Here is a 14,556-nt window from a genome sequence, read left to right as displayed (position 1 = left end):
TACCCTGACACGGACTCCAAGGATCCAACGTTTCAGATATCAGTCTGACAAAGAAACAAACAAGGGAGGGATGGGCTTACCTCTAAGGAAAACCTCAAGGGCTGGGAAGATGTGGAGGAAACAGCTGGGGTAGGGGGTAGGTGTGTGCAGGCAAAATGGCCCTGATGTGGGGAATGGATGACAGGTAGCAGCATGTAAGAAGCTGGAATGGAGAGGGGGAAGTTGGGACAGTAATGAGGGAGGTCACGCCAGGAAGAAACAGGTTCCCTCGGGGCCAGGTGGGGGCCTTGGCCGGGAGGTTTTAGACAGCACAGAGGACCAGAAAACTGAAGGTACCAGGTGTGGGAGAAGGAAGCGGGCATGCGCCAAGACCAAATCTAGAGAGTCTCTCTCACCCGCAGGGAGGCTCGGGCAGGCGCCCAGAGGTGCAGGTGCCCGGCCTCCTGCTGCAGGCAGCAACAGCCCGCTGAGCCTTCCTAAAGCCGAGCCTGCGGCGCCTCACCTCGGGTTGAAATCCTGGAAGAGGCCCCTCAGGTTCATGGTGGAGAACTTCACCGCTGCCTCCTCCTCCTCCCCCCGCCCCCCGGCCCCCCGTGCCTCGGAGCTTGCGCTTTAGAGCGAGTCCATAGTGCCCTCGCCAGCCTTGCCTCCCTTGCCACTGCTGCCCCGCTGCTGCTGCCACCGCCGCCACCCAGAGAAACCTGAGTCTCCGCCTCCTCTCCCCTCCCTCAGAGCTTCCGTACAGTGACCGCGCATGTGCACTAGGCCCTGCCCACTGACTGAGGAGAGGCCAAAGTAGCGCTCACCGCCATTCTCTGGCCCTCTCTCCTCACGGTGGGCTGACCAGACTCCGGGTACTAGAGGTTGGTTAAGACCGGGATCTGTGGAAGGGGGTGGACTGCCAAGCGGGGACGCTGACTACGTGCAGGCTTGCAGGGAGGGAGTGGGCTGCTTAGGAGGCCTGCAGTAAGGTCTTCAACGGCACCTGTCACCTTGGTCCACGTTGCCTTCTAGACATTTCCCTTAGTGAGCATTAAGCCTCCTCTGGGAGAGGAGGTAGTGGCCAAGGATAATGCGTTGCATTTGTCAATCTTATCCCAGGTTTCACCTGACAGATCTGTCAACCCAAACTCTCCTCCACTTCCCTCCCAAGGGTCAAGGATATGCTGGCCTTCCCAAACTCAGGTTACCCTGCACAAAAGTCACCTTCCCTCCCAATGGCCTTGCCCTCTTGGGTTGCCTCTCCTTTGGCAACAGATGTATTAACTGGGTGGGGGGAGGGGGCGGTGAACAGTGCCTAAACTGGAAATTTGAAATCATCCTTGCTTTAATAACTTAATTCAAAGACCCCTTGATTTCTGCCTGAACTTTTTGGTCACCTCACATCTGTCCTCTTCCACTACTCCAGACCATATTTAAACTCCCAGATTCATCTTCATTGGGCAAGTCCACATCTTTGATCCCCAATTTTTCTCCTCTGCAAAATAGAGATGATAAAACCTACTTTCCAATCTTGTTGGGAAGATTCCATAATTTACATAACACACTGCCTGATGCATGCTAGGTGCTCAAAGAATGCTGTTGCTATCTGGTGCTCTTTCAGTTGCTTACCTCCTCAAGAAGTCTATTTACTTTTGGAATTGGAGAGCAGGATAAGGTCACAGCAGGTGACTTAGTCTACCCTCTTCACTTCCTTCCAGATGATTCAAGAGTTTTTCATGAGCACAGCAATACCTTAGACATTAGTCTAATATCATGGATAATAGTCATTGTTAGAATACCAGAGTTTCATGAATGGCAATTTTATACAGGTTAGCCCTGGGGCAGCTTAAGAAGATCACAATTGCTATACTCATACTTTGCCATGATGTATCACCTTTCTTCTGAGAACTTGAGAACATTTCACAAGTAGTAATTAGGCCCCCCAAACCCACTGGGAAATAGATATTATATGCAGTGTTTTTAAGGAACAGTAACCTGAATCAAGTTTGTCAGCTGCTGAAGCACCAGGCCCCTGTCCAGAGTTTTTGTTCCACCTCCCGTGCCCATCCTTCAATTAGAGTCAAATGTGTACCCCAGAGGAATTTACCAGTAAACATTTAAATATAGGAGAGAAAACTGAGGCACATAGAAGCTTGTAGAATGTATCCTGAGCCACCCAGTTAGTAAGGGTATAGGAACAAAAATGCAACTTTGGGTTTGGCTGAACCTGAAATCCATATGCTTCTAGAAAGAGGTACTTGATAGTGGCCAGACTGGCCAGCACCATCTTAATTACTGTCGGACTCACCCCAAAAAAGCAGTAAGGAGTGAAATCATCTTCTAAGACATTTGAACAACAGCCACTGTTGCTCTTTCAAGAGTTTTAAAGAGATCAGGCAGGCTGCTCAGAGTCCAGAGCCGCGAGGGCATGTAATACTATGGTGAGATACCGGCGAGTCCCAGAGCTTAACCCACTGCTCTCCAGGCACACAGTTGCCCCAGAGATGAGCAGGTTGCAAGGGGGACTGTTTAGTCCAAGGAGTAGGACACAAGTACACAACAAATTGCCAGTATATTCTCTTGGTCTGACAAACCAAATTTCCAAGGGGAGCGTACAGACCTGTCCATATATGGGAAGAATAGGACTAAATCAAAGTCTCATGTCCCCAATCTCTGAGCAGTATATGTACCTGCACTGCTTCAAATTCACTGCTACTCTCATGGAAAGCAAAGTTGTTCCATGGCTCAATCCCCTGGGCAGGCTAGACATCAGGAACACTGCAAGGCAGCAGTTTCCTGCACAGTGCTCATAGAGCCAGTGCTCTCATGCTTCCACAAGGGGTTTTCTATGGGGCCCTTTTGGATAGAATCTCTGGGTGCTGGGCAACATGACTTTGCCTCTGATTCTATCTTGTGGATGTCCCTTGGCGTCATACCCAGCATCCTGCAACCAGCCCAGCCCTATCCCTGTGTAAAATTCCAATTCAGGGACCAAAGACAGGCTGAGACCTAGGACCAATCACTTGCTACCCAAGGTTCCAGGAGAGCTGACAACAATATTTGCCACAGAAGAGGGCAAGTAGGAGCCAGGCAGGAGGTCAGCCCCTTGCCAAGAAGGCTGGGATTCACAGCAGGCTATAGCTCTGGCTGGGAAATGGGGGCTTTTCAGGGAAGCAGGATCATGGCTGAGACCCATCACACCAACCACTCACGGGGCAGGCTGAGGGCATCTAGAGAATGTCAGAACACTCCTTCTGATGAGCAGCAGAGGTCTTGAGTGCTCTACCCCACCTTGGTCCGGACTGGCTAGGGACCTGGGTGGTGTGCATCTGCACAGAAGCTGATGTACAGTATACTACACCCTGGAAAGGCTTCTCTGAAGGACCTGGGGGATACTTGGGATGTCCCAGCTTCCACAACCCTGAGGTCAATAGCTTCCTTGGGTGAGCACTGTCTTACACCAGTCAGTTTCCTCCAAGAACCAGCTCTCCTGATCCATGCTTTCATCCTGCAGTGACCCACAGGGTTCTGGTCCTGTGATATCTCCCAAGGGTACTCATTTCATGATGTGTCTAGGGTTCTAGCTCACCTCCTGCTGCATCTGCTCCCAAGTTCCTCCCTAGGCCAACCCAGGGAAGTTCATATGAAATCTAGTGGGCCCCCCTCCATCCTCCTCTCCTGAGACTGCTGAATCTCTTCACAGCCTGCATCCTAGGACCCCCAAATCCTCATCTGCTTAGGTTCTTTCCAAATCCTCACTTGACATTGGAGGTGTCTAGGGAAGCACCCTGGTGACCACCTATGCCATCTGCTTCAGGCTTTCACCTGGTCAAACTGCCTGCTTGGGACACTAAAGTGTCAGCTGGCTCTGCGGGTGACTGACAAGGTACACCTGCCACCCTCTCTGCCTCAGCATCAGGCAGCAACACCTCATAATCAGCTGGGCAAGTCCATCAGTTCAATCAAGCATTTGGACATTACAAAGGGAATTATTTGAAAATAGCTCATACTCATAGTGATTAGTCACACATTCACAGGCAATAATAGTTATTTACCAGCAGCTAGGAGACTCACCAAGAAGATACATCATATCCTGCCAGCTCTGCCTGAACCACACTGTACTGAAAAGGGGACTATCAAGGGGACCACACTGTACTTTTCTGGGGACTATCATGTGAAGATAATTGCACATGTACATCATTACCTGGAAATGAGCAGTTGTCTGTGGGAACACAGGCAGAGCAAAGCCCCAGGCTGTGTATGCTGGGGCCAGTGTGGAAATAGAGTGGGTGGTGTGGGCAGCAGTGGTGATGGGGGCAACAGATTGGGCTCCAGAAGGAGGACACGACCATTGCAACAGGGCCAGCTGTCTGCTGACCTTCTTATCATGACATCGCAGCACTGAGTAAGGTGCAGGAGGCATGAATTCTTGCAGCCAGCTTCCAGGGGGCCAGCTCCTCTTTTGAATACCCCCACCCTTGCCCAGGGCCTTAAAGGCACACAATCTGTTATCTCACATGTCAGGGGCAAATGTGCATGACTTAAGGCCATGGATAAGCAAACAGAGTGCTCTGTGTCTGTATTTTCATGGCCTGAGAATAAATCCATGGACCCTGTGACACCTATACAAATGGCTGTGACAATGTTTCTGCTCAAAATTCATTGGCAAAGGGTCATCACACAACCCTTCCTGAGTACAAGAGGCCTGGCAATGTAGTGTTCCCATTTGTTCAGGGAGCCAGGGAAGAGGAAGACAAGGTGAGGATAAGCACTTAACATCTTTCCATTTGACTATTGCATAGTAGGTGCTTATCAAAAGCAGCTGTTATAATCTGTTATGAAAAAAATCCCCTTAATTTCTAGGAGGAATTTCTCAAAAAGTCACATTTCCCTTGAAATTCTCCACCTTTTTCCAGTGCCCCTACTGTGAAGCAGGTGTTTCAAGTCCAAACTCACATCTAATTTTCAAAATATTTTATACATCTCAAAGGGAGGCATCATCCTGTTCACCCCAGAACATCTTTCTGCACTTCACGTTGCAATAATACCTTAAAGTCTTATGGGACTGTGAATTTTCACCTTCCATTCCATGCACTATCACAGTATTCAGCTGTGAGTCTCTGCTGCCTCCCACACTTCTGAACATGCATGAACAAAGAAACTGGTATATATTTAATCTACAGTAGTTGGTATTTATTTCTAGTAAAATTTTGACACCAGACCCTACCAATCTTTCCTCTGAAAATTTGTTTCTCTGATCAGAGATTTTGCAGCTCAATTGGAAACTAAATAGGAAATTATCCAAAATTGCTGCTCATTGTATCTACCTTCTAGAGGATAAATTGTTGCTCTTGGGTGCAGACAATCACCTAGAGGATGCAACTAACCCAAAGCCCCAGAATTTCCAAGACCAACTCCTTTTCTCTTTGCAGCTATCTTTTCATTAAAACTTCCTATTTTCTTTCATTTACTCTCACTAAAATCTAGAACTTGCATACAGTTGTCCAGTTAAACTAAAGGTAACTATAATAAACTGTCATTTCAGTGGAGTCAGCCTTGGATTTCCCAGACCAGAGAGAAAAGTGTCTGTCCAGTAACTTAGGGGCATTGCTTCAAGGATTAAAACCCTAATTTCTGAGGGAAACCTTGCAGATAATGGGGATAAAACTATCACTTTGTTCTTCTTCAGTGTAAAAGAAGCACACGATAGGCACCCTCCTTACCTGCTTCAGGTGGACATTTCTCTCTGGCTTATCCACAATTCAAAAGGAATTTCAGAGCAATTCTCCATTACAGACTTTTATGCCCAAACTGCACCATCTGTGGAGTCTGGCCACTGCCACCACCCAGCTTCATTACATTCAAAGCCTACAGAGGGATTTACAGTTATCCAAAGCCCCAAATTGCCCTGGCTCAGGCCATTTACACTTGAGAGCACTCTCCAGGAGCCCCACTACCTCTCCTCTTCTTTTACTTGTTATGTAGGACCTCATCACATTCCTTATAGAACTGCGGCTCCCACACTATCATTTTATGGGTGGGTAATCCTACTTATCGTAGTGTCCCCACTACTACTAACACAGCATCTTCCAGAGGACAGAGGCTCAGTGACTGTCTAGGGAATGAATGAACCACTGAGCATGGGTTATCTTTATTCACATGAAACATATCTACTTTCTTGAATGAGCCAAGCAAATCCAAGGATACCTATACAGTTTGTTTCATAGAATAACAGCCAGAAGGGATAAGAAGCAAGAATTAACAACTTTTTACTTTTATTTTTCTATTTTTTCACCCAATTGATTGCACTACTGAGTTCTTTCACATTTCCAAGGAAATGCTGTTCTAATGCCACGTTGTTTAAGTCAGGATCACGAACTAGGATGGAGGGTGTCCCAATTTGTGTTACACAGTAGCAAAACTTTTGCTCTTAAAGTGGACAAGTACAAATACATGTGTGATTAATGTAATTTGTAAACTTAGATGTGAAACTTATGAAACCCTTCATTAAAAGAAATGACATTTGAAAAATGCCTGAAGAAAGTAAGGATAAACTTCTGAATTATCATAGGAAACCAAAGATGCTACAGCCCTTATTCCACCAACTCGCCCTAGCCCTCACTACCTAGAATGGTCTTTCTTCTTTTTTTTTTTTTTTTGTAATGTACTGATTCTTTTTATTTTCTGTTTTTCACAAACAAATGTTGAATTTAAGCAAACATATTCTCCACGACTGTTAATTCATATTTAAGTGTATGCAAATATAGAATTCAAGAAGCAACTTTATGTTCACAAAGACTTTTACATGTATCCATCTCAAAGAATGAAGTCTATCCTTTTTGTTTGGGGATTTAATGAGATACATTTACTATTAGATGTTCAAAGACACTGAAATAGAGAACGGGTGGGCAGCCACCAGAGGGGAGAGAGAAGGGAATTTAAGGGGAAACATGGGGAGGGATTTTGAGGAACAAGTATGAAAGACACAGGGATGAGGACTGGGGGGGAAATGGGAGAGAGGGGGGAGACAGGGTGGGGGGGCTGGGATGGGAGAAATAGACAAAAAATGTACTTGAAAAATAACTAAATAAAAATTTTTTAAAAAGGGCGAAAAAAAAGAATGCTTTAAACGTGGAATTAAAATGAAGCAAGTATTAAAATGAAGCAAATTGAAGATTTTAATCAAATTCATTTTCAATTTGATTAAATATATGTTGTTTAGTAGAACTAACATAAATCCTTAAAAATAGTGATAATGATTTAAAATGTTGTCATTATTTTCTATATGTGTGGTATGAGCATAGAATGCTCTTTCTTCAAACACCACATGAAGACTCAGCCTCACTTCCTGCTCCCAGGGAGAAGTTGATGGATGTGGACCTGAAATGTGCCTCGATGCAACTCTGCCTCAGGTCCTTTCATCCTCATTGCTCTCCACTCCTTCACACGAGCATAGAAAGAGACTGGGATCTTCGTTATTGGCCCTTAGAAAATAATCCAGGATTTTCAACTTGCTGGTTCCAATGTGGGCCCTGGGACCCCAGAGGAACATGTAGCATGCTGGATGGCTGCTGGGTACCTGCCGGTACTCCAGGTACTGCTCCTGCACTCCAACTTTGGTGATGAGCTCCCTGGGTTCCCCATAGGTGTAAGACCTCCTTCAGGCATGCACCCCATTCAGTGTTCCCCAGACCTTCTGCTCAGGGGCACAGTCACCCTCTAGGAGGATCAGTCTCAGGAGCATGACCAGGGGGCTGGTCTTGGGTATGATCTGCCCATCACTCACCATCCCATCATAGGTGATGCCTGAGGTGATCAGAACATAGGTGTGATTGCTGGGGTCCACTTCTTTCACATCAATGCCAAAGAGAAGCTGCATGCAATCAGAGGTTACTCTGCAGATCTCAGGGAATTGGTCTTGGTACTCTTTGACAATGCTGCTCAGCATTTCTGCCTTTGTGGTGAGCTCCTTCGCACAATTCTTCAGGAGCTGGAACTCTACCAAGTCAGCCATTTTCAAATGTAGGATATGTTAGAGTGAACACTCAGTATCTTCAAAGACCTCTTTGCTCCTTGGACCATTTTCATCTTAGCCTCTGGAACCCTCATTTTTAAATTGGCTCCACTGGGGGGGCGGGGGAGCCATGGTAGAGGCAGGGGAGGGCAGGCACCCAGAGAGCTCTGGGGAGGACTAGGTGTCCCAGCAGAAGCCATCTCCTCTAGGCTGTCTAGTAACAAGTCAGAGAGAGAGAGAGAGTAAGACAGGAGTCATACATGCCCACCTCCTCCTCAGCCATGATCAGCTGAACCTCCAACAGGTCCTGTTTCTCGCTGATCCTGATGGTCTTCCTCAAGCTTGCAGAGCTCATTCATCTGACCCAGAGGCATGATGACTTGTGTCAGGTGGCAGTAAGAGTATGGGCTGAAGGTTGGCAATGTGAACCTATGGACGTGGGGAAGAGACTGTGTGAGTGGTCTAAGCTGACAAATGCACCCTAGGCAACTCTGGTGAAGGCAACTCTTAGGTCTAATCTTTAGGGGTGCTTTCATGTTGCATAGGGGTCTTGCCTCCTGGGTAACCTGTCCCTTAACATTCTGAAAAAGGAAGTGAGAAGCCTGCTCAGACATTTCCTCTCTGACCTCATATCCATAAGATTCCCCATCACGCAGTTGGCACAGTCATATGTTCTGGGACTGACAGTAGAATCGTGTAAGGCGGGGTGTTAGAAATTTCCTTCATTTCTTGGTGGGGGATCCTTCTGTGCTAACTCAGGTCCAGCTTCTACCTCCCACCCCCCACCTGCTAGCTTGAGACCAAATTCTTACAACAAGATCAAACATTGCTAAAACATAACAGAATGTAGTTAAAATTCCCCTTATTTGGCAGTACTTACCCAGGAGCTTATTGTGAAAATAATGGGTGGTCACTAAGTGAAAACAATGGGTGGTCATACACTATGGGTTCTACATGACCTGGTGTAAAGGGTCTCCTCAGTCCTCACCATGACCTCTGCCAGATTCTAGGATGCTGCCTCAACAGACCTGAGTCCAGAGCCTGAGACCAAGACTATGTCTTCCCTGGAACCATGGATTTGAAAATGAGAAGGCACTCAACCTGAAAACCTTGGCCAGGGTTTCCAGTAGGCACAGACCATATTTATTTGGGGCCCCCACATTTTTCTAGGTATTGAGATATACTCACTCATTCTTTAGGGTCCTCACCTTGACTCTTGGCATGACCTAAGGTCTCTGCTCTCTGTTGACCAGAAGTACTTCCTCAAATGAGCTGATGTCATCCTCTAAGACCAAGGTCTTCACCTCTGTAAGAAACTACAGAGCAAAGTAAGGAGGCTCATACCCATACCCCAAATCACCTGGCTCCTGCCAACATCACAAAATGTTGACAACAGAAATAGCACCCTCTATGTTGGTGGGGTTTTCCCATCCTGCAGGTTATTCATTTTCAGTCATGCCATGGATTGCCCTATATCCAGGCTCCCCCCACTTGGAACATTTGACATCTCCCTCTTCAACCAAGACCTCACCTCCCTGAGGACTCTCCACCTCCTTGCCCATTATCAAAAGTAGCATGCCACCTTCAGGGATGACAAGGATGACAGGGGCCAACTTTATTGGGCCCTCTCTGTGTGTGGTCAGAGTCCCCTCAGTTACCTCAAGGTATCTGTGTTTCCTTCCTCAGGGTGTAGATCTATCCTTTCTCCTAACCCGAGGATGCATCCTGCAGGCAAAGGCCACTCTCTAGTGTTCTGAAGCGACATTCTTCAGGTCAAGGCTTACCCCTCTAGAAGACCCCCACCCTTGGGCAGCAGTCAGGAATCACCTCATCTGGTTATCCTTCTGGTCTGGAGCCTGCAGAGACTGAGTGCAGAGGCATAGGATCCATCTCTGATATAGGGTCCTAGGTCTTCATTCCTCCCTCAAGGTCCCCATCTTGACTCCCCCCAGAACCTGGACCCTCCCATCCAGTCAACAAACTGGGGTTCTTTATAAACATTTCCCAGTCTCTCCTAGACCCAAATGTGGAAGTCAGCAAATGCCACTTCAAGGGGTCTTAAAGGTATCAGAGCAGGGGAAGGTTTCTTTTGGGTCATTTAGGTTGTGGGGTCCAGGGTCTCTGCAATCCTTCCTCAGGTACCTCAACTTGACTCTGAGCTGTACCAGGGTCATTTATCTGCTGATCTGAGGCCCTACTCCTTGGGTCAAATCTTCAGGCTGTCTAACATCCAGTTACAGAATTCTTGAGACACCGCCTGTGGTCATCATTTCACCAAGGGTCTCCCCAGTGTTAAAGGCAGGTGTGATCTGCATGCCTCATATTTTTGTAAAGAAGTAGGGGCATAAGTTTAAAATCTTTTCCCTTATTGTCCTTGTCATCTATATCATATAGTCTACAGCCCCTCCCAACTTCCCTGCTGCCCCAGGCCCCCACCCCAATATCATCACAGTCTTTAGCCTCCCCCAGGGATGCTCAAGTTTTGTTTTTCCAATATTGTTGCTCATATTTTGTTTGTTTTAAGGCTTAATTTTTATAGCACTTTTCAACAAAGAGAAAAATAAAGAGAATGATACAGAGATTTCCCAGTAAGTCTCTGTTTCCCCCTCACATATATACTATCTTCCATTATCAATGTCTTCCACCAAATGGTCCATTTTTAACAACAAATGTGCCTACACTGATACATCATCATCAGCTTTGGGTAAATAGTTATACAGTTGCTGGACTGTATGTTAAAATCATGTTTACAAAACTGACAAACTGACTTCCCAAGTGCCTGTACCATTTTGCATTCCCACCAGTAATGAATGTAAGTTCCTACTACTACATATTTTTGACAGCATTTAGGGTTGTCAATGTACCAGATTTTGACCATTGTCATAGGTGTTTATTTATTGGGTGTGTGAATGGCGTCATCAAGTGACACGTCAAGTTTGTGGATGGCTGGTATCAAGCAGGGAAAAAGGTAAAATGAAGCTATCTAACATCTTAGAGTTTGACCCAAAGCATCTTGAGCTTCCATAACCACATTAGACAATTCCTTATAAGAAATCACTGTTTACATAGTTGGGTTCAGTTTCTTTAGGAAACAAGACTCATCCACCATCCCCATACCTCTCGTCCTCCTGAGTCAGGCCCTGCCTTTTTCATAAGGGAAGGGGGAGGAGGCATTGCTGGAACCTAGGAGGTAAAGAAGAGGACAAAGCTCTCCCTCTGGGGATCTTACTAGCACAACAAGTGACAACCATCTTCACCCTATTCCCCTGTTCCCAGTGGCCTTAACCACTTGATTTTCCCTCATGCTTTGTTCTAAAGTCCCATTTGACCACCCTCCCCACACAACAGTGAACTTATTGCAGGTGTCCAGGATCCAAATGTGCTTCCCATTTCCCTCTCGATGTCAAAAATAGGCCGTGGAGGACTCTAGGAGGAAAGCAGCCCAGGGAACATGCATCTTTGTAGGTTTTAAAATTTTCTCTCTGACTACTGGGTTCAGAAAGAAGTGGGGAGCTCCTAGGGGAGGTAAGAAGGACCACAGAAAATGTGCTGATATCATTCATGTGGATGGTAATGTTGCAAGGACTAGTGGGAGAACTCTGGACTTGGACTGGAAATGGAGGAAGAAGGGAAAGGCTGGATTCAAGGAATGCAAAGAGAAGAGGAAGAGAGGTCCCATCTCCTTCCAGTTTTATGAATTGATCTGGGGGTTAGGGGAGGGAATGCAGGTACAGATGTCCAGAGACCCATTTCCTGTCTAAAGGAAAGGGAAGGCACAATTGTCCTGAAATGGGCAATGCACTTGGTTCATGGTTCAGCACCACTGCACAGGACAGGAAGATGGTGCCTGTCTTGAGCAGACTGTGTGTAAAACACAGCACAGGCTTCTATGGTGACCCCTGATGATCTTATCACAGAGCTGATCCTGTGTCTTCCCTAAAAGACAAAGTGACTTCAACCAAGGGCTCCCACAGGCATCCTGGGCTATGTGTACAGGATGCCACAGCCTCATACTGAGTGGAGGAGATGTGTCGCAGAGCTTGGACAAGGTAGTGTCTACCAAAAAGGGATTTGTGCCCTGGATATGAATGGGGAAACTTTCCAGAAATCTCATATCTAGTTGTGATGACCCCCTGGCTGCTGAATCTCTGTTCTGGGACCCCCAACACCTCCAGATCCTGCCTCTGAAGCTAGAAATCAATGGTTTAGGGAAGGAGGCAAGTACATTTTCCTAATGTGGTGGTGCCAGAATATTTAGAAGGTGACATATTATCTGAAGGAGACAACCCCAATATGGAGTCTTCAAAATCCACATTTATGTTGGTTGACAGCTCACCATGGACAAGGCACTATGCTCAGCATGACCCAGGGATCATCTCCTCAAAGACTCCCAATGACTTTCTGGGCTGGCATCTGTCACTACCCCTTACTCAAAGTTCAGTGTGTTCATTGGATTGTCCATATTTTTGAGTCAGCATACTAAAAGTGTGAATTATTCATGGCAATTTGGAGTGTGTCCTCACACGGTAGGCATCTTTTTTGTGGCCCATTGTGTGTTTCTGTTCCAGGCTTCCTCTTTCTTTTTTTTTTAATTTTTAAATATATATTTTATTTTATTGATTATGCCATTACAATTATTCTATTTCCCCCCCTCCGTTCCCCTCCACCCTGCACACCCCTCCTCCACAATTCCCCCCTTTAGTTCATAAACACGTGTCTCAAGTTCTTTACATTCTATATTTCCCATACTATTCTTGCCCTCCCCCCATCTATTTTCTACCTACCATCTATGCTTCTTATTTTCTGTACCTTCTCCCCCCTTCTACTCCTCCCACTCCCCTGTTGCTAACCCTCCTTGAGATCTTCATTTCTATGTTTCCACTCCTGATCTAGCTGCCTTCTTAATTTGCTTTTGTTTAAGGTGGGGTTGTTAATAACTGTGAGTTTGCTGTCCTTTCACTGTTCATCTTTTTTTATCTTCTTTGTCTTAGGTAAGTCCCTTTAACATTTTATATAATAAGGGCTTGGTGATGATGAACTTCTCGAATTTGATCTTATCTGAGAAGCACTTTATCTGTCCTTCCATTCTAAATGAAAGCTTTGCTGGATAGAGCAATCTTGGTTGTAGGTCTTTGGTTTCCATGACTTGGAATACTTCTTTCCAGACCCTTCTTGCCTGGAAGGTCTCTTTTGAGAAATCCACTGACAGTCTGATGGGAACTCCTTTGTAGGTGACTGTCCCCTTATCTCTTGCTGCTTCTAGGATTCTCTCCTTCATTTTAATCTTGGCTAATGTAATGATGATGTGCCTTGGTGTGTTCCTTCTTGGGTCCACCTTCTTTGGGACTCCTCTGAGATTCCTGGATTTCCTGGAAGTCTATTTCCTTTGCCAGAATGGGGAAGTTCTCTTTTATTATTTGTTCAAATAAGGTTTCCACTTGTGGCTGTTCCTCTTCCCCTTCTGGTACTCCTATAATTCGGATGTTGGAGCTTTTAAAGATGTCCTAGAGGTTCCTAAGCCTCTCCTCAGTTTTTTGAATTCTTGTTTCTTTATATTTTTCTGTTTGGTCATTTTTTCGTTCCTTCTAGTCTGCTCCCTTGATTTGAGTCCCAGTTTCCTTTCCATTACTTTTGGTTTCCTGTGCATTTCCATTCATTTCAATTAGTTTCGCCTTCATATGTTCCTCTAATTTGTGACTAAAATCAACCAGTTCTGTGAGCATCCTAATCAGCAGTGTTTTGAACTGTGCATCTGAAAGTTTGGCTATTTCTTCATCGCTTAGATGTATTGGCTCTGGGGCTCTGAGTTGTACTTGAGCCATGTTTTGATCTGGTCTTGCCTGTTATGAATGAGGAGAGGCACCTTAGGTGTTCACCAGGGTGGAGCCACCCAGGTTGCTGGTTTGTGACGCTGTATGTGGGGGTGGGGGTCAGAGAGGGAGCAATGGCGGTCCTCTCCGCTTGCTCAGTCCGCCTCACTGCTCATCCCTGCCCATTTATCTGAGTGCAAATGTGCCAGCCCGCCGCCCTGCGTCGGGACCTGCGTGGTCTGTCTCAATGCACGTCTCTTCACTGGTTTATCTGCGCGCAAATGCATGACCAACCGCAGACAGCCAGCAGCGCCGCGCCTTCCCTGGGTCAGCCAGTAGCCACCCCGCACCTGGGATCTGCACCCTCAGCTGGCCGCTGAGGTCGGGGGATCTTTTTTGCCCGACCCGCTCCGCTGCTGGCTTCGCCCCTCTCACCGGTTTAGGTGAGTGGTTTATTGTTTTCAGACTCCGTATTGTTCGATTTTCTGTGGTTTGGTTATGTTTATTGTTGTTAAAACTTTGTTCTTTTTAGATTTGGTTGTGCAAGGAAGCAAAGTGTTTCCACCTACGCCTCCATCTTGGCGGAAGTCCTCCTATCATGGCCATTCTGACCAGTGTGATGTGGTATCTCCTTGTGATTTTAATTTGTTTCACTCTGATGGCTAGAGATGCTGAGCATCTTTTCATATGTCTCTGGGCCCTCTATATGTCCTCCTTGGAGAAGTGTCTGTTCAGGCCTCTTGCCCATTT

At 46.3% G+C, this 14,556-nt stretch overlaps 2 protein-coding genes across 3 annotated transcripts in view; both read right to left on the bottom strand.

Moving 5' to 3' along the window:
- Positions 1-602, bottom strand: part of TMEM185A (transmembrane protein 185A) — a 48,925-nt gene extending 48,323 nt beyond the window's left edge. The window contains exon 1 of one of the 2 annotated variants that reach the window (XM_037138512.2): positions 503-602. In XM_037138512.2, coding sequence (XP_036994407.2) covers positions 503-540 — 38 coding nt within the window. In that variant the 5' untranslated portion in view covers positions 541-602. The remainder of the gene's footprint in view (positions 1-502) is intronic. The other variant, XM_053664064.1, reaches the window with a different exon arrangement.
- A 6,788-nt stretch (positions 603-7,390) lies between these two features.
- Positions 7,391-7,996, bottom strand: LOC119044245 (melanoma-associated antigen 11-like). Its single transcript, XM_037138523.2, is given in 1 exon segment — positions 7,391-7,996. A coding segment is annotated over 1 exon segment (606 nt).
- Between the last annotated feature and the right edge of the window lie 6,560 nt (positions 7,997-14,556).

Source organism: Artibeus jamaicensis, unplaced genomic scaffold, assembly GCF_021234435.1.
Source record: "Artibeus jamaicensis isolate MK-2021 breed Jamaican fruit bat unplaced genomic scaffold, CSHL_Jam_final contig_3330, whole genome shotgun sequence".
Taxonomy (NCBI): domain Eukaryota; kingdom Metazoa; phylum Chordata; class Mammalia; order Chiroptera; family Phyllostomidae; genus Artibeus; species Artibeus jamaicensis.
This window is presented reverse-complemented; position numbering and strand designations above follow the sequence as displayed.